The following is a 26,364-nucleotide window of genomic DNA, read 5'->3' as shown; positions in this document are numbered from 1 at the left end:
TTTGCTATGAGTTGGTGCAGAAAGTTACACCCCCCCCAAACAAACAAAAATTCAGCCCGCCACATATTCTCTACACTTACATACGTTCGAAAGACTGAAATTGTGCTTAGGGTAGGTATTTATACATTTCATACGTCATACCAATGTGACCAAACCCCCATGTGACCAATCTTGGACCAGTAGGGAGTGGGGGTTGAATTTCCAAGGGCAGACCTCAAGTGGAGCACATATCAGGAAGGCTACTCAGTCAGCCGTTGGGTTGGGTGACTTAATATTTTAATCAGTGGTTGCAATCGGTCTCAGTGAATGCACCTATTAATACATATTTGTGATTTCATTTTCATATTTTTCTTCTTTCTTTGCCCTCTGTTGCAAGCCAGTGTCCCTTGGTGCACATTTATGCACGTTTGGCACACTGGGGGGCATAAACTCCAGGACATAGCAGGCATGTATCCGACTTTGTGAAATAATAATGGAAATATATATACCGGTAGTCCAGACCTAAATGATTGAACAACATGGGATATTCTGACCATAAAGCCTTCGAATAGACAAATGAGTGCCTTGGTTTGAAAATACCTAATTGCATTTGGTGAGGCTATAAGAGAGTAATCAATCTAAAGCATTGCATCTCGTCTTTCCTAATAATATTCTAACATCAATAGATCATATTATTTGCTACTGGTAAAATAGGGCCTTGAAGTAGCCTAGCCTATTCATTTTCCACGAGGTAAATAGGCCTAACTGATCAACAATGTAACCATTAGCCTGCAGCAAAATTGGTTATTTACCGCTTTGCTAATATTTGCTCAAGATGCTAAACATGTATTATATTCCATGAGAAGAGGTGGATTCCTGACATGGGGCACCTTGTCCAACTTTAATTTCTCAGTGTGTGATTCCCCTTTTAGTCACTAGGGAGAAACCTTTCAACAAGGAAAACAGCTGGTTGACTCCGGGTCCAACAGCAGTCAAACAGGCAGGGGCAGCCAGCCGCAGTCATCCTCATCAACCGCACGCCGATCTGCGGATCACGTCTTCCACGGGATGGATAACGACATGGCCGAACCGGACCCATCCCGTCAGCGCAATGGTGTCGTGGAAGGGCTTTATGGAGAATTCACGGACTCGCTCAATTCAAAGGTCAGATATTCTGTGAGCTTGACTGAGAGTGCTCTCACTATACAAAAGATATCATCGTCACTTGAACAGGATGAGGTGGTTTTCCATTTAGCTGACTGTCTTGGCTGCCGGGCTTATAAAGTGGAGGACGAAGCGGACGTTGGGGCGTTCTTTACAGCCTATTTCTACCCGTTCAAGAGGCGATGGATAAGCACAGGCATGGCCCGGCAGAAAGTAGAGCAGTGCTTTCGGGTCGCACTGGTCCAGGACCCTCTCACTAATCTTCAAGAGGCAGAGAGATGGGCGCGTGCCATCAGAGAGGCTTCTATCCGCCAGATACCCCGACGACATGGTGAGAAGCAAGGCTGCATAGTTTAAATAAAACAGTTGTTTCTTTCTGGTATAGTTATGTTTGATGAGGGCGTAGGTTCTAATTTAATTTTGCCAAATGGCATCAAACTCTAGGCTATTTATATGAATAACCTGAAAAGTCTGTCATCATTGCGATATAGTGTGGGTCTATATGTTTCCTCATTTATTTCGGAGGAATTGTATACTTTGCCCAGAGAAATGGGGCTTATAAATTCAGTTCAAAATGTGAGGGTAACTTTCCATCCCCTTTATCCCATACTGCACCTAAGGTCCAGTAATTCACAACCTGCTTACCCGGTTTCTATAGAATATGATAGGCTTAAGTGCCAACTGACTGGGTAAGCTTGGAGAAGGAAATGGAATGTCCTGGAAATGGAATGTCTTTCATCTCTCACACCCAAGAACCAGCTTTACCTGCTGTGGGAGGATGACTGCCAGTTACCTTTCTCAAGAGTGAAATCATTTGCATAGATTTGCAACTGTGAAATTTCTGTATAATTTGTCAGGGGTAATTAAGTCATCGCAAAAGCAACATAGCTGAACCCAAGTACTCAAGTGATTGAACTCATAGTTTTTCATCTAATGGTGCTTATTCCGGTTGTCTTGGATCAGGAAAACCCTTATTACAACACAACCGTATTCAAATGCCTGCTTTTGAAATCTTCAGTCCATGTCATAGACTTAGGTCCATGTGCAGAGACCCGACTGACCCTACTGAATCTGTTCTGAACATGAAACAGAGTGCTGATGATGCTAGTTACCCAGTTATCACTCACTGAGGAGATCATTTGGTGTGGATGAAGCTGCCACAGGGAGAGCCATATGCAAAATACTATGCATATGACATTCTGTCAAAATATCGCACATTATCTTGAATTGAGTTTATCCAAGTTATTGCTACAAGATGAAATGTCTCACATTAATGTGTGCTTCGTTAAATTGCATTATTAGATTGGTTTTAATTGTTTATTCGGATCCCCATTAGCTCTTGCGAAGCAGCAGCTATTCTTCCTGGGCTCCACACAAAAACATAGAACACGACAAGGAACAAAACACTGATAGGCTGATAGACAAGAACAGTCACACAAATAAGATAGGAGTGCATGTGCCAAGGGCCTAAATAGGCAGAATGTAAGGGAATTTCCATCTGAATAAAAGGGAGAGCTGTCGAGGATATAGTCAATCATAAATCCAATCGGTTTAAGTTGCAAGAAGGAGACACCCTCCAGCATAGAAACATAAAAAGCTTCTAACGGTCCTTCTCTAAGAAGGCACTTATATATTAATCAAACAGTACCAAATATTCTCTAAACATCAGCCCGAGAGCCTTGTAATGAAGTCAAAATAAAAGACAGTGACTTTGCCATCTGCTACAGAATCACACAGTGTTCATAATGTCATTGTGTCCCTAGTCCTTGTTTCTTCAGTAGCTCTGGCATCAATCACTATCGAACGATATGAGAACAATCCATAACATTCAGTGACAGGTCTAGTGACCATCAACCCCTACACAAATGAGTATCATAAATAGAGCACTGGAAATCATGTATTACAGAACGGGAAAACATATACTTATGCTAAGCATTGTGTTAATTATCTTAACTGAATAGCAACTTTTTTCATCTTAAATATTTCCCATTACACAGAGTGAAGATAATTGTCCATAAAACAGGGGTGCCTGCCTATTATCTGCTTAGGGGCCCATGCTTAGGGGCACTCTCTAGACCCCTCAGTGGCATAGTTCTAGAGGAAACGGATATTTGATTTGGCAGTGACGGATTTGGAATGTTGGTTGCCAGAAATGGAGTCAGGTGTTGGTGGAATAAGGAATGAGGTCACCCCGTGAATTGCCCTTTAGGTGTCCAAGGCAACTGAGACAAGGGTCTTTGTGTGAGTTGCACCTTAGGCCTGGAGCCAGCAGGAGTTGGAGTTTCAGAGCTTTGCCAAGAAGACAGATGGTAACCTGACCTGAGAGGTAACTGGTAGCATTCTCTCTGGCCTGCTGGACTTCAAAAGCCACCAAAGAACATTTTTAAAATGTCAATTCGCACATATTAATGAAGTGTCTTTCGATAGCCACTGATGATAAGCCATTGATATGCTAACAATTGATGAACTGTGGCATGACTCAGGATTCCTGCTCTAGTACAAGAAGGCTTCTCCATCTGTAGTACAGTGACTACTGCATAATGCAATGATATCATTAATTGATATGTTTTTTTTTTAGCATTCAAGATTCGGGCCAGACAATAATACAATATTCAACAGAATATATTATGTATTTTAAATGAGTAATGGGAAGCTAATAGATGCAACAAAATACGCCACATTAATTTTTGTTCTGGAGCAAGGGTGTCAAACTCATTCCATGGAGGGCCTAGTGTCTGCAGGTTTTTGTTTTGCCTTTCAATTAAGCCCTAGACAACCAGGTGAGGGGAGTTCTTTACTAAATAGTGACCTTAATGTATGAGGGACAGAGGGCGTATGAAAGTCAGAGGTTGTATGAAAGTCTGAGGGACCGACTAATCCCTGAAGGGATATTTATGTTAATTCATTTCATTTTATCTGGTGATGCAGCTGGATAGGTTGGATTAAGAAGGTAATTTCTTTTTTTCCTAGGTTAATGTTTAGGGAAAGCTATCAGACACTTTCAGTGCGTAATACCACATCAATTTGTTGAGACTGTAGATGCTAGATATTCCTTTTCCAGCTGTTTTTTTGTGGTTCAGTCACAGCTTGACTGTGTAAGGACTGCACAGTGTGTGTTTAAGTATCTGCTGTCTACCATTCAGTTCCTGTCACAGCCAGGTCGTATCGGACTGAATGAGGTGTAAATAATGAAATCCTCAAACAATGTGATGTACCTTTGCACATCAAAGGCCATGGAAGGTAATATCCTGCTATTTGCAATGCTTAGAGGTACCATAAAATGAATGTCTGCATTTTTGTAAGGAAATTCAGTCTGTCTTGACTTTCAGGAAGGCCAAATGTTTTCAGTGTGAACTTATACGACTAAAACCAGATAGAAAAGATAATGGACCTATATATTTTTAAATAAGATCATCTTTGAGAGCTAACAATCACCAAAATAAAAACTCAGGGAGAATCTAAAATGTAAAAAAATGTCATGGCCCCCATTGATTTTGTTGTAATGTTTGAGTCACTCAGATAGCATAAGAACACAACATAAGCCATGGCAAAAGGTGTCAAATTGCAGGAAATTAGCTTTAAAACGTCAAAATGTTGTCTCTCTGTGTGTGTTCCACGGAGAGAGTATGTATCTGTCACTGTGATATCGCCCTACGGCCCAATGCTCTGCTGACGCCCCAGTGTCTCTCAGTGATGGAGACAAGAGCTGAACGGTGCCCCTGCTACATCAGTGGCCTCTCACCCTAGCCAGGCTGGTCCCCCGGAGCCCTCATCTCCTGCTCTGCTCCCTCAGACAGGCCTGCCTGTGACAGGCTGTCAGGGCCCCTGGCTCTACCTCTGTGGGCTGGGTGTCTAACCCCCAACCCTAATCTTGGACTCACTCAAGCTTGTTTGCAGATATGCCAGCTATGTCTGAGTCATGGAGGTAGTGTTACACCTTGGGGACACCTGAGACAGCAAGCTTTCACTTAAAGCCATTTCTACCAGCATTGTATTTTGTTTTCCTCAGTGTTCTGGCTAGTTTTCACTTATAGTGATGTGTCATAGCAATAATGCAATAATGTGTGGACATAATGAGATATATTATGTTCTAAATTCATGTGTTTAGTAATGCTATATTTATTGCTTTAGTAATAGATTGAATATACACAGCAAAGTTGATCAGCTAATCAGTTCCATTCATTTGATCCCAGCCTCAGTACTTGCTAGTACTCACACTCAGCCACCTCACCTCTCTGTTTACTCATTTCCTCAGAGAAACACACACACTAGCTTGCTTGTCAGACAGCCCTTCAGCATGAGTCAGGGTCATGTCTGCCCACAGGCACTTAACCACGCACACACACACACACACACACACACACACACACACACACACACACACACACGCACACACAGGACCTAAAAGGTTGTTTCCACAGAAATGACTCTGGGCAGCATGTTACAAAATATGACTTAGCTCCTCATTTAGGGTCCACACTGTTTCTGTAACCAACTTGACTGGTGAAGATCACCACCTGCAACAGAAGCCCTGTTCATACCTAGTTCTAGCATGCGCCTTTTGTCCTGATCTTGTCAACATTCTGATTGTGCCCACATTTTTAGACAGGTGTAGACGATGAAAAGACACATTGTGATTTGATTGTAATCAGATCTTCCTGAGGTAGTCAGGCACGGATTGTGTCTGGGTATCAGTCAAGTGTAAACAGATCTGGAATGGTCAAACTATTTAAATTATCATTATACCAGCCTCAAACATCAATGACAGATACCACCATTGATTTACGGCATCAGTAATTGTCTTAAAATAAATACATTCATGTTATTTTGAAAGAATATCTGTCAAATAATTTGCTTACAGGGAGGCACCAGCTAATCTGGTCACAATGCGGACACAGTGAACGGATAAGAGACACATTTTAATACAATGTGTAGACACGACAAACCTTGATCACATAGTTATTGGATCATATTGATCAGATCACATGTTAGCGCAAGGTGTAAACAATGCTATAATGAACCCTGTATGACTGCTACTGAAACCTTTGTAACTATCAAGCTCTGATAACCAACTTCAATTCGGATAGCTTTGCTTTCGTGCTGTATCCATGTGAAGGAGTTTTTTTCCTGTGATAAGTGAAATACAGAGCTATACAGTATTTCTAGTGGCTGTCCATAGGTGCACAAACGTACACTTCTTTTAATGTCAACTCGATATGTTTTCTATACCCAATTTTACCATAGATAGACCTAATAATGATAACCGGTCTTTGACTGATTAGATCACCTGTGAGCACATATGTTAGAGCCCACCTCTTATTGACCCAGGAACCATGGAAATGTTTCCTCGACATATACTCAGAGGCTCCTGGGAGCTGAAGGCTTTTGAACAATGGGAGGCCCTATGTTTGAAAGTAACGTTACCAAGTTAATGAGTAGACCAACGTCTAGATTGCGTCTTTAGTTTTAGCCCCAAGCAACCATTAATGTACTGCTACAGGAGACTGAAGTAGTCAGGAGACAGGAAACACAGCAGAATACAGCAGAGCATGATATTGCTTACATGGAAATATCTCATGTTCTGTGGTGGTAAAGGCGGTGCTGAATTCCTACTCACAAGCTGTCAGGGGAGGATGTTAAACCGCCTCTGTATTTGAGGCACAAGGACTACAGCATTGGCTTTGACCCCTGAGGAGGCAGCGATTGTTCCGTCATCCCTGAACTGTTTTATCAAAGCCTTTATTTGGCTCATTGTATTAAGAGCATTTTATAGAGCTCATTTGACCTCACTTGAGTGGAAAAACGGACCCTAAAAGTTATGTACCAAAAGGCAGCATCCACCATTGTGTCTGAAAGACATGTAGACAGAGCCTTTTGTGTATAAAAGCCACATTGTGTAGTGTGAAGAAAAAAATACAATGGCAACCCTTTGTATGAATGGGGAAGAGTTAGCAAGACTGTGTTTTGATACTGTCTTAATACTGCTCTTTCTGATGGTTTCACACTTCACTTTGAGATATTTTAGTACCTCTGCTGTCCCTGCACAGGAGCCAAATGAGTAGGAGGTGCCACTCCAGGTCAGCCGGCTGGTAATTGGATTTCTGGGCAGGGACAGGGGAGGCCATTTCCGCTCAGACGGCACTGGGCATGAACCAGACAGAGGGGCCTTGTGTGGAGGGACAGTGGCACAGCAGGGTAAGGGTGTACTGGTGCCAGTCCTGTTGGCATGAGGCTACAGGATGGAATTCACAGAGCAGCGCGATGGCTGTTTCACTGCTCCCAGGGGTCCAATTAGGCCCATGGGACCGGTCCCAATGCCCAGCAGAACCGGACTCACACTCACTGGTGAGAAGTTGCTTCCGCATGTGGCACATGCAGGGTTCAGAGGATAATGCTCAACTGCCAACCTTGATCCGGTATTGATAATGTCTGACAGGGTTCATTGGAGTCTGAAGTACTACTCATAACCACAAACAAGTGTAATCTCTGTAAGGATGACCCCAATTAGTTGATTGGTCGATTGTTTGGTCGATAGGCTGTTGCTTGACCAAGATTGTTTTAGTCGAGCAGTGGCAAATATATTAAAAATAAATTATGTGGACTAATCCATTTTGAGGCCTCTGTGGCAGACCACAGTATTAATTACCATAATTTCTCATTTGGAATGTTTGTTTGTTTATGGTAATTTATGTTAATACATTCAATATCTTATCATAATTACAGGTCCTGGGTGGTACAGCGGTCAAAAAGCACTGCACCGCAGTACTGAGGCATCACTACAGCCTGGGGTTTGATCCCAGGCTGTGTCACAACCAGCCGTGACCGTGAGCCCCATAGGACTGCTCACAATTGGCCATCCGGGGTATGGGAGGGTGACCGGTCCGGCTTCCCTTGGCTCATCGTGCTCTAGCAACTACTTGTGACAGGGCCGGGCGCCTGCAAGCTGACTCCGGTCATCAGTTGAACGGAGTTTCCTCTGACACATTTGTGCCGGCTGACATCCGGGTTAAGTGAGCAGTGTGATAAGAAGTAGGCGGCAAGGTGGGTCATGTTTCGGAGGACCTTCGCCTCTCCCGAGCCAATTGAGGAGTTGCAGAGATGAGCCAAGGGACCTAATTTGGGGAGAAAACAGGGTAAAAAAAATATGCTTGTGACTGTCGGGCCTGGTTAGTACCGGGACGGGAGATCGCCTGGGAATACCAGGTGCTAAAAACTATATTATTATTACAGTCTTACCGTTGTCATTGTAGGAGTGGAAACGTTGTTGGCAGAATGCACATCCTAAGTTTTGGTTTATTTCATTCCATTTCCGAGTTGTCAATTTATTCACTGTCTTTTGTTTGAAGCGCTCCTGTCAATCTTGAGTAAGGACATGCACCTGATTACACATAGAAGTAGGTCTAGGCTACCTGGCCTGCAAACAAATGTAGGCCTATAAATGTGCCCATTTGGGGATCTGATACTATTTCTGATTGTCTTAACTCACAATCACTGTGGAGCTTCTCAAAGTCATCTTTCCTTCGCCTCAAACAGCAAATAAACACTCTGTTTTACATCCATTGAGAATCACAATAGTTCCTGAACGTAGCCTAATTGAGAAATTCGCTCCCTTTTGATAACCACTCACTATGAAAGGGTGAAAAAATCTCATGCTCTGATCCGGTTGAAACGTCATAAAATAGGCCTGCCTGATTACTTCTTATCCCTTGCGCAAATAGCCTACAGCTGTGTCTGTTTGGGAAACTCTTAGAGCCCAGGATATTTTTACATATTGGCAATGGCAATAGAAGTAGTTTTTTTATTTGATTAATTTTCATTTAGATAGAATTGTGATTAACCACATGACATTGATTTTGAGACACGAGGACTTCAATATAAATTAAATGAAACTTTTCCACGAATATGTGCATATGAAAATCATAACTGGCACGCAGATCAGGAGAAATGGTATGATAACTTGGCACTCCAAATGGAAAAGGCTGCCAACCGCTGGTGTATTCTATTACTGGCAACTTCAGGAGCATAATGGCAGAATCTGCGAAGCCCAGCAGCAGCGAGAAGAGGAGGGTCGGGTCAGGAACAGGTTAGGCTTATTGATCTCTGGCTTCCTCTTTAGTAATTTGTGTGTCTTCATTTTTAATCGCAGTGCTTAAAGCATCAGACAAGCTAAGTAGCCTGCATATAGTTGTTTTTATTCAAACATAGGGTGTGTCTATAAATGGAAAAATACATGTTTTTACATTTGGAACAATCTATTGGTCGAAAGAACAGACGACTCTAAGATTTGTTTTTGTCGGGGACAGTCCTAAATCTCTCTTATGATTTAGAAGACAGTGTGCAGAAAGACAAGAGCATCTACAGTAACTACAGTATCAGAGGCTAGGAGTTCATCCTGAGTTAAAAACAACTGTCTCTGAAATTATCTCTCATGGCGCTCTGCAACATCTGAACAAGTTCTGCCAGCTTTTAATTATTCCGTTGGTGTCTGGTAATAATTCTAAAGATAACCACACAGATCATAACAGAGTAGCATTACTTAAAGAAATTCTCCGGTACTTGTGTATACATTTTAGCCAGTAGTTCTGAAAGTAGCACTCATGAGCCAAAAGTGATCCCTGAAAATGGTGTACTACCTCACTTATGTGCAGATATGTGCACCACGTCATTGCTTTCTCTCTCGCTCTGCTCTGTGTGCATCTTGCTAGCTTTCACTCATATTGCAGGGGGCTGAAGCTCATTGGCTGAAACTCAAATTGCTAGGTGTCTGGCTCACGTGTGGGAAAATGTAGGGAAAATGGCGCAGCACAGAAAAACTGTCGCTTTAAAACTAGGGATTTGTGGCTAATTTAGGTAAAACTGCAGATTGACACATCCAGCCCAAAGCGGGAGGTTTAAAAGTTCCGGAGCATATCTTCAACTACAACATTAGGCGAATGAGTTGAGGTGGCATGTGTTTTGTTAGACTTACATTTCTGGGGAAAAATAAGTGGATCACAAAAACAATAACGTTAAGCACCATCTGTGAGTGAATGGTGTCACTGCCCTTGGCATCACTGTTTAATGCTATCTTTTTGAACAATGGTTTTCTGCCAAGGGATCGAGAGGGTAGAGACTCCTTTCATAACCTCTTTGACATGCCTGAGATTGATGTCAGAAAAACTTTTGGAAGACAATGGAGAGTTGCATGATTGATGTTTCCTTGATAGTAGAAAAGTAAGTGGAGCAATTATTCCCATGACAACTTGAGAATACCAACTCACAAACTATTCATTTTTCCCTCTTCTGTTTATCTACATCTTTCACTCCATTGCTCTCTTTTTTCTATTCTCTCTCTCTCTCTCTCTCTCTCTCTCTCTTTCTCTCTCTCAGATGTGAAGTACTATGAGGTACGGCGGCCCTGCAGGGTCATGGTTCTGGTGAACCCCCAGAGTGGGCGGGGCCAGGCTCTCCAGCTTTTCTCCGGGCAAATCGAGCCCATGCTCACCGAGGCTTCAGTCCCTTACACATTGGTCATCACTGGTCAGTCCCTACACATTGGTCATCACTGGTCAGTCCCTACACATTGGTCTTCACTGGTCAGTCCCCTACACACACTGGTCATCACTGGTCAGTCCCCTACACACACGTCATCACTGGTCAGTCCCTACACATTGGTCATCACTGTTCAGTCCCCTACACACACTGGTCATCACTGGTCAGTCCCTACACATTGGTCATCACTGGTCAGTGCCCTACACATTGGTCATCACTGGTCAGTCCCCTACACACACTGGTCATCACTGGTCAGTCCCTACACATTGGTCATCACTGGTCAGTCCCCTACACACACTGGTCATCACTGGTCAGTCCCCTACACACTGGTCATCACTGGTCAGTCCCCTACACACACTGGTCATCACTGGTCAGTCCCCTACACATTGGTCATCACTGGTCAGTCCCCTACACACACTGGTCATCACTGGTCAGTCCACTACACACACTGGTCAACACTCAGTCCCTTACACACCTACCTGCTTGAGCCCTATTATCTCACTGTCCTGATTGCGTACACACGCACGAGCACGCACGCACGCACGCACGCACGCACACACACACACACACACACACACACACACACACACACACACACAGTGTTTGACTCTGCACTGCCTTGTCGGATCCCCTGCTCTCAACTACTCTCAACTGCTTTTCACTAACAGTAGCAGTGAGTTCAAAGTCACTGAACTCTGCATAACCTTTCACTGAATAAAAGTCAGGTATCTTTGAGCAGCAGGAACAATCCAAGGAGCCAGAAAGACTTTTAAAAATCACTTCAGCTACACATTAACTCCACCACCTATACTTCACCATCACCCAGTATAGCTGACAAGAAGCTATCTCTGCCAGAGTTACAAACCATCACCAAGACACCTATGAGTTGTTCAATGCCTTCTTAATCTTTGAAACAACTGAAAAAGGAGAGAACAGAGAGAGAGGAGAAAGAGTGTGAGTTCAGTCCCAGGGGACACAGGCCCCAGGTTAGCATCTGGGTGTTGATGAAAAAAGACTAATTACCGATGGTCGGCGTGACGATGTCAACCTGGGACTGCTGGGAGCTGGGAGCTGGGAGAATAGCACTGCTTCCCCTCCACTGCCTGGGTACTGTAGCTAGCCTGTCTGAGTGGATTAACCAGCACCACCTCGCTGCCCTGCCTGGGTACTGTAGCTAGCCTGTCTGAGTGGATTAACCAGCACCACCTTGCTCTCCTGCCTGGGTACTGTAGCTAGCCTGTCTGAGTGGATTAACCAGCACCACCTCACTGCCCTGCCTGGGTACTGTAGCTAGCCTGTCTGAGTGGATTAACCAGCACCACCTCGCTGTCCTGCCTGGGTACTGTAGCTAGCCTGTCTGAGTGGATTAACCAGCACCACCTCGCTGTCCTGCCTGGGTACTGTAGCTAGCCTGTCTGAGTGGATTAACCAGCACCACCTCGCTGCCCTGCCTGGGTACTGTAGCTAGCCTGTCTGAGTGGATTAACCAGCACCACCTCGCTGCCCTGCCTGGGTACTGTAGCTAGCCTGTCTGAGTGGATTAACCAGCACCACCTCGCTGCCCTGCCTGGGTACTGTAGCTAGCCTGTCTGAGTGGATTAACCAGCGCCATCTCGCTGCCCTGCCTGGGTACTGTAGCTAGCCTGTCTGAGTGGATTAACCAGCACCACCTCGCTGCCCTGCCTGGGTACTGTAGCTAGCCTGTCTGAGTGGATTAACCAGCACCACCTCGCTGCCCTGCCTGGGTACTGTAGCTAGCCTGTCTGAGTGGATTAACCAGCACCACTTCGCTGCCCTGCCTGGGTACTGTAGCTAGCCTGTCTGAGTGGTTAACCGGCGCCACCTCACTGCCCTGCCTGGGTACTGTAGCTAGCCTGTCTGAGTGGATTAACCAGCACCACCTTGCTGTCCTGCCTGGGTACTGTAGCTAGCCTGTCTGAGTGGATTAACCAGCACCACCTCGCTGCCCTGCCTGGGTACTGTAGCTAGCCTGTCTGAGTGGATTAACCAGCACCACCTCGCTGCCCTGCCTGGGTACTGTAGCTAGCCTGTCTGAGTGGATTAACCAGCGCCACCTCGCTGCCCTGCCTGCCTCCACTTAGAGAATGGAGCCCTGCAGAACTATCATGTCATCTACTAGTCTATGCCAGAGGACTAAGGCACACTGAGAGGATCGTCTTTCAGCGAGGGAGTAAATCTGGGGTTTTCTGTGGTGCGTGTTCATGTGCTTGTGTGCACCTGCATGTGTGTCTCCCTCAGAAACTGAGGGAGCTCATGTAGAAAACAGTTCAATGTTCAAGTAGGTATGTATTCAGAAACTGAGAGCAGAAAAACGTTATATTGGGCATCTAATGTGATATGTATCATCCTAACCCAAAAGGGACCTTGGTTCATATCACATTAACAGAGAGTAGCTACCAAGCTATAGCTCATCAGAAGAGAGGATTACATCAAATCCAGAAAGTCAAGAGATAGTGAGGTAGCCCCTGTCTATGTGTGTTTGTGTGTGGCAGTGACCCCGTGAATAAGGAGAGGGCTGGGAAGTGCAGCCTCAGCCTCCAGCCAGCAGCATAGAGAGTGCTGAGTCAGCTGCAGCAGCCTCCCTCTGCTTTTGCCTGACAGCACAGGACCACATCACTCCGCTCTCAGTCTCCCCATACATACCAAACAGCATGGACTTAAAGGAAACTCGGTGGGTGAGGGAGGGCTAGGGGACAGGTATATGTTAGGAAGAGGGGGGAGTGGATGTAGTAATGGAGTGTCTGGTCATTTTTCAAACCTCAACACATACGGTAACTCAAGCAGAAAAGTAATGCCCTTGTGATGACAATGCCTCAACACACCCACAGGGACACAGGCATAGACACACACAATTGCAAAAACAAACAAACACAGTACTGCCTTTAGCAGAGCTGATATTTGCTGCAGAACACAAGTCTCAGCTGGCAGAACTGTGCTAGACAGTGTGCTTAGGGGGGATCCAATAAGACCCCCTGCAGCGCTACTGTCTCAAGGACATCTCCAATAAAACTCCACTAAACCAACAGAGTCGGCCCCAGTCGTCACATCAACTATCACAGCAGTGGCAGATGTTTGCACTAAGGCCTGGCTGCTTTGAAGACTGCCATCGGCCAGTTGAATAGCCACTGCACGGTCTAATGTGATATGTATGGACTGATAGAGGGAAATTGAATCCCTTTTCTCTCCCATCCCACTGATCCCTCCCTGGGGGCTTCTGGTGAAGGGAGGCCATCTCTCTGACCTTATTCCTTCTCTCTTTCCTCCCTCCTCCCTGTCCCTCTCTCTCATGGCGTTTCTCTCTGTCCCCGATAGAGCACCAGAACCATGCGAGGGAGCTGGTGAGAGAGACTGATCTGTCACAGTGGGACGCTCTGGTCATCCTGTCAGGGGACGGGCTGCTGTTCGAGGTGCGCCAAGTATAGACACTGCATGAACACATTTCCAGCATAGCTAACTTGTCTAAAGTTTCCCTAAGACTGTTTGAATAAGCAGTGGGGTTTGTGGGGTACAACTCTCAGTTGGAGGGTCGTGGCCTGATGCTGTTTGTGTGTGTTTGCCTGTCCGGTCAGGTGTTGAATGGTCTTCTGGAGAGAGAGGACTGGGAGGAGGCCATCCAGACCCCACTGAGCATCTTACCAGGGGGCTCGGGCAACGCCCTGGCAGCCTCTGTCCACCACTACACTAAGTAAGTCCACTAATGAGACATTTAAATGCATAGAGTACAGTAGAATGGAATGCGACAAAGAAGGTGATTTATCCCTTTTCTATGGATGTAATTATCACATTAGCTGACTGGGCAGAGTAGGCACATTTCTCCAGAGACAAGGGAGAGAGATAGTGTCTGCTTCAGCTTCACACTTCATAAAGTCCAAGAAGAGTCATTATTTGAGGGTAGCTGATAGCTACTTTTAATGGAGTGATGTAATGGGTTCTAGAGCAACTGGAAATTCAGTGGACTACTACTGAAGTAGTGTCTGGACCGCCTTTATTACTGCTGTTTGTGAAATATGAGCCCCCTACATTTACAACGTCAACAGAAAAACAACAACAAAATACACAGCGAGTTGTATAACATCAGATATCTATCACAGTTGAATAAAGCTTTGCAGCCTATGAACAACCCTAACCCTAACACCCTTGTTTAACTCAAACCAAGCTAACCCTAGCCACAACCATTATCCTAGTCATAACCCTTACCCTAGCCACAACCCATACCCTAGCTTTATGTCCACACCCCAGTTCAACCCTAACCCCATTATCTTACAGTCAGACAGTGCAGATGGTTATGTTTAAAGTACTGTAACTGTCCAGTGTTTCCAGATCTCTATGAAATATGACCTATAATTAATTACTATATGAGTTAAATAGTGTTCCTTCCAAAATAATTGTAATTAAGAATGTTAAAAAGCAGCTGTTCTGTGTTGGAATGGTGTGGGCATACCCCAACAACGAAATGGTGTGGGCATACCCCAACAACGAAATGGTGTGGGCATACCCCAATGTGGAATGGTGTGGGCATACCCCAACAACGGAATGGTGTGGGCATACCCCAACAACGAAATGGTGTGGGCATACCCCAACAACGAAATGGTGTGGGCATACCCCAACAACGAAATGGTGTGGGCATACCCCAACAACGGAATGGTGTGGGCATACCCCAACAACAGAATGGTGTGGGCATACCCCAACAACGGAATGGTGTGGGTGTACAGTGTACCGGTCATTAAAAATATGAATGTGAGTAAACTGCTGATTGGCCAGCTCATCCTCCTCTAAACTGCTGATTGGCCAGCTCATCCTCCTCAGGAGTATGACATCATACTCTATGAGGAGATAGCAAGCATTTTTGAAATGGTCAGTTTAAGTTTTTCTCCCAGTTATACTTTGGCCACTGAAACGAGTATAGGACAAGTCAACAACATTATTTGGGTATGAGTTAGCAGAATATGAATTAAATTAAATGTGAGATTTTCACTGGACAGTTACTTTAAAACAATGGGATTAGGGTTTAACCGGCATGTGGACATGAACCTAGGGTTAGGGTTAGGGCGAGGGTTAGGGTTACTGCTGTAAGTACAATGTATTACCATTCTAGAGTTAGGGTTAGGGTCATTACTTTTAAGTGAAGGAGTAGCTCCGGCTCAATTGAACCACAGACTGATACCTAACTGCCTCAGTCTACTGTGAGCTGACTGCTACTCCATTCAGGTCTCCCCCGGTCTGGGGTAAGGAGCTGCTGCTGAGCTGTGGCTTCCTGCTGTGTAAAGGCCTGGTGACTCAGCTGGACCTGGTCTCGGTCCACCTGGCCTCCAGCCAGCGCATCTTCTCCTTCCTCTCCCTGGCCTGGGGCTTCGTGGCTGACGTCGACATTGAGAGTGAGAAGTACCGCCTCGTTGGCCCCATGCGATTCCTGGTTGGTACGCTGATGCGCCTGGCCTCCCTCAAGGTATATCAGGGTAGGCTGGCATACCTGCCTGCTCCTCCCTTCACACCCCAGAACTCCTCCCTCTGCTCCTCTCTACCCTGTGGGCCCAACAGCTCCCCCAATCAGAACTCTCGCCACAACCACATCACAAACTCCAACCACAGCACAAACTCCAACCACAACATCGCCCACAACTCCTCCAACATTGCCATCACAACCATGAGGACCGAGCCCCAACCAGTCAACCAGAAGGGGCCTCCTGACTCGCTCCTAGCAGACCTGGAGCAGCCGGTGCCTGATCATTGGACAGTAGTGAATGAGCAAGACTTTGTACTGGTATTGGCCATGTTCCAGTCCCATTTGGCTGAGGACCTGTTTGCCGCCCCTGGGGCCGCAGCAGACGACGGCTTCATCCACCTGTTGTATGTGCGTGCAGGCATCTCCAGGCTAGCTCTGCTCACACTCTTCATGGCCATGGAGAAGGGGGGGCACCTGGCTATTGGCTGCCCACACCTTGTGTATGAGAGGGTGAAGGCCTTTCGCCTGGAGCCTCTGTCCCCCGAGGGAGCGATCACTGTGGACGGGGAGATGGTGGAGTACGGGCCAGTACAGGCCCAGGTTCATGAAGGAATCGCCAGGCTCATCTCAGGCTGAGAATCTACTCAGAGAGTTTGTCCTCCCCACAGCTCTGACTTCTCGCCCCCTTTCTTACTCTGTCTACTATATATACAAAGTGCCAAAGACATTATATCAGCCTTTGGAAAATCCCCCCTCTTTTTTTCTACAGATACATTCAGTATCTATCTCTGTGTCCTGTTGTTTAGAGATCCCTCCCTTTCCTCTCCATGCTTCATTCAGGGTCAAAGCCATGGATGTTCTTGCAGCTGGCTGGTCTCAGCTAAGAGTGTGTGTGTATGACAGTGTGTGTATGATAGTGTGTTGTGAGCGGTGTGTTTAGTAGGGAGGGGCCCACTGCTGAGGAGTACCTTGTGTGCTCCGCTGTCTGACTTAATGAGTGTGACACACGTGAAGAGAAGCACATTCTTCTGTCCCGCGAGGATGTGGCAGGCAACCAGCTCTACGTCCGCTATCTAGCCCTGGGGTAATCATTCTGTGGAGGATGAGACACGGGCCTGACATGTAGGCCTTCCCCCCTCAGGATATACTGTTCGAGTCATGGGTGTAGGTTCTCTTTGGAGAAGCACAACGTTGGAGAATGCAGCATTGTAGACCTCCACCAATGATATTAGGTTACTCTTCTCCCTCTCACCAGTGAAAACCTCTCCTTTACCTCTGTGTTTAATGGATGGGGTGGAAGGGGTTAGGTGCTAGTGAGGTCGTGTTAAAGCAGCATGGAGGTTCAGGAACCTGGCCAGCTGAGGTTACCTTCTTATATATCTCGCCTGTCTACTACCCTGCTGCTGCTGCAGCTCAAACCAACATGCTTCTTGGACCACCTTCTTCCTGACACAAACACACAGGCTTGACACTCCCTTTCAGATCTGGAGCACTCAGCAAGGAGGGGGATGGTCTCGTCTGCTACATATGACCCCTTCTAGCTGTGTTAAGGTTGTACTCCCTCCTCCTTCACAAGATGTTGGAGCCATCAGCACCTAATGTGTCCTTATTCTGAAGCTTTATGGGTGAATGAAAAATACTAGCTGATGGAACTACTAGCAGTTGAAGAAGATACAGGACCATTGTCGATTTTTATGAACGGTTTTATTGTAGATAAAATAATATAAATATTTCTGTTGTTTTCTGTCCAAGCACACACTAAGAAGGGAAACATGGTTTTGCACTACGCAGCACTGCATGGGTCAGTTGGTTTTGCACATTGATTCGATCAATAAGAGTTGGAGCGACCAGGCCAGAGTGCTGCGCTCTCTACTGGGGCCTTTTTCTTGTCGGGGTGGAGATGATGAGCATTAGTGCACTGGAGCAGAGACAAGCGCAAATGTGAGCATTATCATCAGTTCTACTCGCACCAGTTCATGTCAGGTCGGGTTCACCCCAGAGATATAATAATTACTGGTTTAACTAATCCTAGAGCACACACTTGGTTTGGTTTGGCTCAAAATGTCATATGGGTGGAAGGGTTTTAATGTACTGTATAATGAATCTAAAAGGATGCTTAAAATGACTCTACTTGAAGGTATGCTGACTGCAGATGTAACATTATCTTCTCCCATTCTGATTTCAATCTTCCATGTCTGTGCCTGTACCTGACTTTGATATGCCTTTAGATAAAGAAAGGTTTGTTTTATTTGTCACATGCACAAGTACAGTGAAATGCTTAACTTGAAAGCCCTACCCAACAGTGCAGTAGTATATATATATAAAAAAGTATAATTCATAAGAAGAAGAAAAACAAGGGGGAAAACACAAGAAAGAAGAAAGAAGAGAGGAAGCTATATACAGCGTCAGTGCCAGTACCAAATGTACAACGTACAGAGATACTGGAGTATTGAGGTAGATAGGAAAATGTAGGCAGGGATTAAGAGAAAGGGACTGGAAGCAGGATAAATCATTTGTTATTATAATATTAAACATACTGTATGGTACCTTTTACCCCATACATACCTATCTACCTACCTAATCCTCATTTGTCAGGCTCTGCTGGTGGTGTTGACAAGGTCATAGACCATGCATACACAAGTTTAAGCACATATCCAAACTGAGAGATTAGCTATGCAAATTCTTTCAATGTGGCTGGTTCTGGGACACCTCACTGCTCTTTATGCAGTGGGAGGGGTCCCCCTAGTGGATTTACCTTAACCAGTCATTGCAGTTCAAGTGGTGGAAGTTCTGACATAGTACTTGCACATTTGTTTCTATGGTACAACAGTAGTACTGTATAAAATCTTATGATAGCTCACTTTCATTATTTGTATGTTTGGTTGCATTGATTCACTAGAATACTGGTATCCAGGTTATGAAAACAATTACAAGCCATTTGAATTAAACTACAATCACTTGTCATATTGCCATCTGAATATCAAAAACCTCCATTTGAATCACTTCAGGTACGGTAGCTCATGCTAGACTGTGTATACTGAGTATCATCTCTCTTCAGTCGAATATAATCTCTCCTCAACCGAACAGACAAGCGGACATCCATTGCTGACCCTAGTGACTGTTATGTAATATGTATAAAAAACAACTGGTCTCAACACATCTGAGTGGAGTAATTGCAATTGTGTTGAACTACTGTTATCTTCTCTATCCTGTACCCTTGGCTGATAGGGTGGACTGTGGAGTGACTACATCATCGTACTGTTATTAATATTCAAATACTGCTGTAGTCTTCTCATTGCATTCATGTCCTTTTTTATGTCATCATTCCTGTGTAGGAGAGAGATCTATATTTTTCCAGGGTTTCATTTAGTAAGAACCACAACTAAATACATGAATCATGCTGTATCGACTGTCTGAATTGTAATAAAATTCCCAAATTCTTCAAGAGAATCTGTCTTGTTCATCATTAGCAGCCATCTTTTCCAGAGAGCATTAACACTGTTAATTGTCTTTTTAGTTTTTATATAAAGTGAAAATGATCACCCAGTGGTTAATAATGTCCATTACAGGTGTTGTGTATTTGAGGGTGTATTAAAGTTCTGCTTGTAGGACCAGACTAATCTTATCTTTATGATAGCAGTGTTCCAATGTCAGTACTGCTGATAGCTTCTCTCCCTCTAACCATGGATACCCATTCTAAATATCCACCTGTTGAGAGAGTAACCACTAAATAATATCATTTGTAGGCCTATACTGAGCAGACCGGTATAGAGAACTTGGCTGGAGCAAGAGTTGCCCACAATTACCCCATGCCTACTATATCTCCCAAATATACAGGAGAATATCCACTTTGCCATGTGTCAGTCAAACTCAAGGGATGAAGATAGAAGCTAATACGCCGAGTTGTGGAAACAACTTCTATAATCTGTCACGTGACATAGTAATAGTCACTGGCTTTATAATGAAGAGGTGGACGTCTTTCAGGGCACGCAAGAGAGAGAGGAGGGAGGAGAAAGAGAGGGTGAGATAAGACAATAAGGCAGGTAGAGAGAGTGTTCGGATGAGATTGCATCAGGTAAGTAAAGCAACGTTATTTTCAGTTACAGTGCTCTTGTTGGTTACCATATAAATTCAGAGTATCTGCATATGAGTATCTGCATATCATGGCAAACAAATATCGCATGGCAGAGGAAAAAACATATTGTAAATTCATTACATTCAGTGTGTTAATTCTCTATTTTGTGGTACATTAATTCTCTAGGCAAGTAATAAACAGGTTGTCACAACACTGCCATTTGTGCGTAAAGCAGCAGACCTCAGGTCGCTTAATTTCTGGTTCTAGTTAATTGCCCTCCACTCTCCATCGCTTCAAATGCTATTATTTCATTAATGAGCACCGACGTCGTACTATTCATATTCTAAATGGTAAAATGACTCACATATACATGGACCACATCCTATAAATACGGATTCTACTCCCTCTTGGTCATCTGTGCACAGGCTGTCCCAACAAGAGGAGGAAAGTGAAGATTAGCCTTCGTGTAACAGCCAAGAGAGAAGACTTGTGCAAACAAACAACAATAGAAGGAACAGAAGAATATCGAAGTAATCCAACCGGAGTTATACAAGTTGTAAAATGTCTCTAGTGGGCGCCTTGCCTTTCCTGAAACCGCGCCTATCCCCTTCTGTTTCTCCTGGGCGCCAAAGAAGACACACATTGCCAGCAAGCGAGTTCCGACCGCTCAACACGCAAGATGCCATCAGCGTGTTTGAAATCGAGAAAGAGGGTAAGTTGTCCATAAATGCAGTTATAAATGTTTGTATGTATTATGTGTTATGAATTAATGACACGAATATACAATGTATGAGCGTTATCAGGGGTACTCAAATCGCGCGTAAAACTCGTGCCAACAGCCTCTCCTTGGGCTTTACGCACGTTGACTGGGCGCGCCAGTCTGTCTCTTCCTTTCCATAACACTTTGTATTAATCCCTTGTTATAGGTTTAATGCACTGATACGGATCCGCCTTGGCATTCTTAAATACAGTGAGTCCAAGGATGATGAAAACGTGTCTCTCTTTTCCTCCGCCAGCCTTTATATCTGTGTCAGGAGACTGCCCGCTCCACCTTGATGAGGTGCGTCATTTCCTCACGCTGTGTCCAGAGCTGTCCATGGGCTGGTTTGAGGAGGGGAGACTAGTAGCCTTCATCATTGGGTCCCAATGGGACCAGGACAGACTCACCCTAGTAAGACACTTCTATGATGTTATATAATATACTATTGATTCATAGGTCATTTACTCTATATCTTACTGTGTTTTTATTAGCTCACTGATACTTTTTCTCAATCAGGTGCTCTGTATTACATCACCATACATATTCTTGAATGAACTCTACTTGAGCTACATTTGCATTTTTCCTTTGCTGCAGGACGCCTTATCTCTTCACAAGCCCAAAGGTTCCACAGTTCATATCCATGTGCTGGCGGTCCACCGGACCTTCCGGCAGCAGGGCAAGGGCCCTATCCTGATGTGGCGCTACCTGCAGTACCTACGCTGCCTGCCCTATGTGCGCCGTGCAGTGCTCATGTGCGAGGACTTCCTGGTTCCCTTCTACCAGAAGTCTGGCTTCAAGGTGCAGGGCCGCTGTTCCATCACGGTGGCATCACTGACCTTCACAGAGATGCAGTACCCTGTGAGGGGCCATGCCCTGATGCGGCGCAACAGTGAAGCTATTGGTTTTCCTCAGACTGTGTTATTATCGGAGGAACCAATTCAGAGGAGTGAGTCTGCATTGTTATTGGAGGAACAGACTCAGAGGACTGAGCCTGAGTCTGCTGATGTGTAAATCTTTTTTTACTCAGTTATATATTAGATTCCTGTTGTACATATCAACTATGATGTAAAATAAAGTGATGTAAACATTTACATTTATATCTAAGATGGTAGTCTAAAGTGCACACCATACATGCATGACCAATGCAGGGAGTCTTTGAGCTTTATTACAATGTTTTAATTTCAGATACCTAACGTTATTTAATATGTGAATATTTCAATGTTAACTAGCTATATGCTAATGAATGTTAGAACAAATATTGTGTGACTTCTGTCTGTGTGAGATTATATTTTTACTGCACATGTTCCCGTTTTATTTATTGTAAGTTTTGTCTGAAGGTTTGGGTTGCAAGCCCCCTCCTCTCTGACGGTATATGGACTGACGTCACAGACTACCAGGCTTTAGCAGCTCAACCGTGCCTCTTTATCTCTATTAGTGGGCATTAGGTATACTGTAAACGTCTGAGGATTTACAAGAGGATCCTTTCATTGGACTGCCAGTAGATCTAGTGACTTAACAAGCCCGTTTTCATACGATGAGAAAAGTAGGCTACATCCACACCAATTTGGATTAATCTGTTACTGAAACTGTTTGTCTATTCATTTCCCTTTGGGTCATATGTGCAGAGCGTTATTCAAACCATGTAGTATCTTCTCTTACTCCACCAGAACCTGTCTTACCCTTGAAACCAATCATATCTTTAATAAATATGTTTTTGTACTGTTTTTGTTATTAAAAATATATAATAAAGATGATAATGTATTAACGTTCTGAGCATGTTCCATTTGCATGACTTCAGTATAATAATTACATTTACTGTTGATTCATTTAACTATATTTATTCATAAGAATGTACAACATCATACGCATAATTTGGCTGTGTTTACACATGCAGCCCAATTCTGATCTTTTGCAAAATTATTGGTCAAATAAGTGGGAAAAGATCCGAATTGGGCTACCTGTGTAAACGCAGCCTACCATTTGTCACGACCCAGAACTAAAGCTTGCGTGAACATGGCCAGCTACTGGACAGCAAAGACTACTGGACAGCAGCTTTCAATCTATAGCTAGAGGACTCCTGATATCTCCAGGCGACTTCAACCTACTTACGTCTACCTTCGGTTAATTTCTTTCCACCTCTTTCTTCCCCTTCTTGCCTCTTCTGGCTTCACCCTTTCCCGGACCCCTCCCACTCACAAGGCAGGCAATACGCTTGACCTAATCCTTACTAAAGGCTGTTCGCCTACTAATCTCACTGCAACCCCCCTCCAGGTCTCAGATCACTATTTTGTTTCCTTTTCCTCTGACCCAACCCACTCAGCCCCTACCCAGATGGTCATGTGCCGTCGCAATCTTCGCTCTCTCTCTTCCACTACTCTATCCTCATCTATCCTATCATCTCTCCCTTCTGCTAAATCTTTCTCCCTCCTGTCTCCTGATTCTGCCTCTTCAACCCTAGTTTCCTCCCTTTCCGTATCTTATGACTCGTACTGTCCACTTTCCTCCCGGCCGGCTCAGCCCTCCCCTCCAGTTCCATTGCTGAGAAAATCATTGCGATCATACAGAACAGGGTGAAAATCGAGGAAAGCTAAACTTCTGGAGGACCAATCCTCCTTTCATTCCCTCCTCTCTACATTTTCCTCTTCTGTATCCGCTGCGAAAGTCACTTTCTATCACTTCAAATTTCAAGCTTCTTTCTCTAACCCTAGGAAACTCTTTTCCACCTTCTCCTTCCTCCTTAATCCTCCACCCCTTCCTCATCCCTCTCTGCAGATTACTTTGTCAACCACTTTGAAAATAATGTTGATGACATCAGCTCCTCATTCACTCAGCCTATTGAGTCTATTGGTCCCACTGACACAGAACAACAACGCTACGCCTTGACCTCTTTCTCCCCTCTCTCTTCAGATAAAATCCTGAGACTAGTGGGGTCCGGCCACCCGACAACCTGCCCGATCAACCCATCCTCCCCTCCCTCATCAACTCATCCCTGGCCACTGACTGCCTCCCCTCTGACTTAAAAATGTCCAGAGTCTCTCCCCTCCTCAAGAAACCAACACTTGACCACTCTGACATCAAAAACTATAGACTGGAATCCCTTCTTTATTTTCTTTCCAATACAATTTAGCATGCTGTCTCTGACCAACTCTCTCGCTAGCTCTCTCAGAATGTCAGTCAGGCTTCAAGACAGGTCCCTCAATTGAGACTGCTCTCTTCTGTATCGGTGAGGCTCTCCTCACTGCCAAAGCTGACTCTCTCTCCTCTGTTCTCATCCTCCTCCTAGATCTGTCCACTGCCTTTAACACAGTGAACCTTCAGATCCTCCTCTCCACCCTCTCAGGGCTAGGCGTCTCAGGCTCTGCACACTCTTAGATTGCATCCTACCTGACAAGCCGCTCCTACCAGGTGACATGGAGAGAATCTGTGTCAGCACTACATACTCTCACTACTGTTGTACCCCAGGGCTCGGTTGGAGGCCCTCTCCTTTTCTCTCTATACACCAAGCCACTCGGCTCCGTCATATCCCGACATGATCTCTCATATCATTGTTATGCGGATGACACTCAACTACTTTTCTCCTTCCCCCTTCTGACACCCAGGTGGCGACACGCATCTTTGCATGCCTGGCAGATATCTCAGCTTGGATGTCGGCCCACCACCTCAAGCTAAACGTTGACAAGACGAAGCTGCCCTTCCTCCCAAGGAAGGCCTGCCCACTCCAAGACATCTCCATCACGGTTGACAACTCTACGGCGTCCCCCTCCCATAGTGCAAAGAACCTTGGTGTGACCCTGGACAACACCCTGTCGTTCTCTGCAAATATCAAAGAAGTGACCCGCTCCTGCAGATTCATGCTCTACAACATCCATCCAGTATGACCCTACCACACACAGGAAGCAGCGCAGGTCCTAATCCATTCACTTGTCATCTCCCGTCTGGACTACTGCAACTCACTGTTGGCTGGGCTCCCCACTTGTGCCATCAAACCCCTGCAACTTATCCAGAATGCCACAGCCTGCCTGTGTTCAACCTTCCCAAGTTCTCCCATGTCACCCCACTCCTCCATACACTCCACTGGCTTCCAGTCAAAGCTCGCATCCACTACAAGACCATGGTGCTTACCTACAGAGCAGCAAGAGGAACTGCTTCTCCCTACCTTCAGACTAAGCTCAAACCCTACACCCCAACCCGAGTGCTCTGTTCTTCCACCTCTGTGGTTGTCCCACCTAGCTATTTTAAGATGAATGCACTAACTGTATGTCGCTCTGGAAAAGAGTGTCTGCTAAATTACAAAAATGTAAATGTAAAGTGCAGGGGCTAAGTTTTGACTCAAATTGAAAGTTACAGATTGTCATGATTCCTGACTGTGCATTTCGGTGAGGGTGAAATAGTAATATTTTGGAATTCAGTGGAAATAAAGCATTGACTGCCATATATCAGTGTTGTCTTTTTACATTAAGTGTATTATTACACCTGCTTAAATTGATAATTTATTTATTGGAGAGAAGACAAAGCCTTCCAGAGTATATTTTCCCCAATTAAGGCATACTGTCACCCTGTCAGTCTTCATCCACCAACCTGCCAGGTGAACAACTGAACCCACACGGAAGGGTAAATCTGGCACAAGGAAATAAACTCCCCTCACTCATTTATTTAGAACCAAATCTACAAATTAAGCTGAATTATAACATGATCCGATTTTTCATCCTAACATTTTATCATGACAAATTATTTAAATCCCATCTACAAAGGGGAGACAACCACCACCATACATGTCAACAAAGCCATGTAAACACTGCTATGGTGTGTTTGAACGAATTCTAGCCACAGATCACCTAATTCCATCCTTTTGGTTAGAAATGTGTGCATTTCCCCTTGCTGCTCTGGATGTAATAGTGTTGGGATATTTTCTAGCCGTTAGTGAGGAGTGCTGCTGTATGATGTGTTTGCTGAGGTCACAGCAATGAAAGAAGGTCGACTCCCCCAGCCATCAGAGTTAGAAGCGTGAGCGGCACTAAATTGTATTCAATGAAAGACAGGTGTCAGTGACGCCTATTCATCCCAACAGTGGAAACAGAGTGGTGCAAATGCTTCCTCTTGTGTGCAGTGGGCACAGGATCAGTGCCAAAGACCGTGGTATGGCATTATGGCAATAATCACACAGTAATACAAAAGGGCCTGCAATTACTTTCGTCATCCATTATGCTTTGTTTACAATGACTGAAAACAACTTACTGTCATACCCTGATCTGTTTCACCTGTCTTTGTGCTTGTCTCCACCTCCTCAGATGTCGCCCATCTTTCCCATTATCTCCAGTGTATTTATACCTGTGTTCTCTGTTTGTCTGTTGCCAGTTCATCTTGTCGAGCCTACCAGCGGTTTTCCCACAT

At 44.8% G+C, this 26,364-nt stretch overlaps 2 protein-coding genes across 2 annotated transcripts; both read left to right on the top strand.

The window, feature by feature from the left end:
• The first annotated feature begins 937 nt into the window (after positions 1–937).
• On the top strand, positions 938–19,588 carry LOC112258874 (sphingosine kinase 1-like). Its single transcript, XM_024433511.2, has 5 exons — positions 938–1,474; positions 10,513–10,662; positions 14,008–14,102; positions 14,265–14,380; positions 15,904–19,588. Exons 1-5 carry the CDS (start codon positions 1,048–1,050, stop codon positions 16,772–16,774), a joined length of 1,659 nt encoding a protein of 552 aa, XP_024289279.2. The 5' UTR covers positions 938–1,047; the 3' UTR covers positions 16,775–19,588.
• Positions 19,589–20,105: 517 nt separating this feature from the next.
• LOC112259441 (serotonin N-acetyltransferase) lies at positions 20,106–22,734 on the top strand. The gene is made up of 4 exons (XM_024434147.2): positions 20,106–20,213; positions 20,639–20,925; positions 21,230–21,384; positions 21,568–22,734. Exons 2-4 carry the CDS (start codon positions 20,775–20,777, stop codon positions 21,982–21,984), a joined length of 723 nt encoding a protein of 240 aa, XP_024289915.1. The 5' UTR covers positions 20,106–20,213; positions 20,639–20,774; the 3' UTR covers positions 21,985–22,734.
• Positions 22,735–26,364: the final 3,630 nt, after the last annotated feature.

Source organism: Oncorhynchus tshawytscha, linkage group LG09, assembly GCF_018296145.1.
Source record: "Oncorhynchus tshawytscha isolate Ot180627B linkage group LG09, Otsh_v2.0, whole genome shotgun sequence".
NCBI classification, from domain to species: Eukaryota; Metazoa; Chordata; class Actinopteri; order Salmoniformes; family Salmonidae; genus Oncorhynchus; species Oncorhynchus tshawytscha.
The sequence above is the reverse complement of the archived record's forward strand: the minus strand, read 5'-3'. Positions and strand labels throughout refer to the sequence as shown.

Bases quoted from the DNA above. Each gene is read 5' to 3' on its own strand.
- LOC112258874 (XM_024433511.2), top strand. From the start codon at position 1,048: ATGGATAACGACATGGCCGAACCGGACCCATCCCGTCAGCGCAATGGT. The intron at 1,475-10,512 runs GTGAGAAGCAAG...TCTCTCTCTCAG, and splicing joins CCAGATACCCCGACGACATG to ATGTGAAGTACTATGAGGTA. The intron at 10,663-14,007 runs GTCAGTCCCTAC...TGTCCCCGATAG, and splicing joins TTACACATTGGTCATCACTG to AGCACCAGAACCATGCGAGG.
- LOC112259441 (XM_024434147.2), top strand. From the start codon at position 20,775: ATGTCTCTAGTGGGCGCCTTGCCTTTCCTGAAACCGCGCCTATCCCCT. The intron at 20,926-21,229 runs GTAAGTTGTCCA...TTCCTCCGCCAG, and splicing joins GTTTGAAATCGAGAAAGAGG to CCTTTATATCTGTGTCAGGA. The intron at 21,385-21,567 runs GTAAGACACTTC...CCTTTGCTGCAG, and splicing joins ACCAGGACAGACTCACCCTA to GACGCCTTATCTCTTCACAA.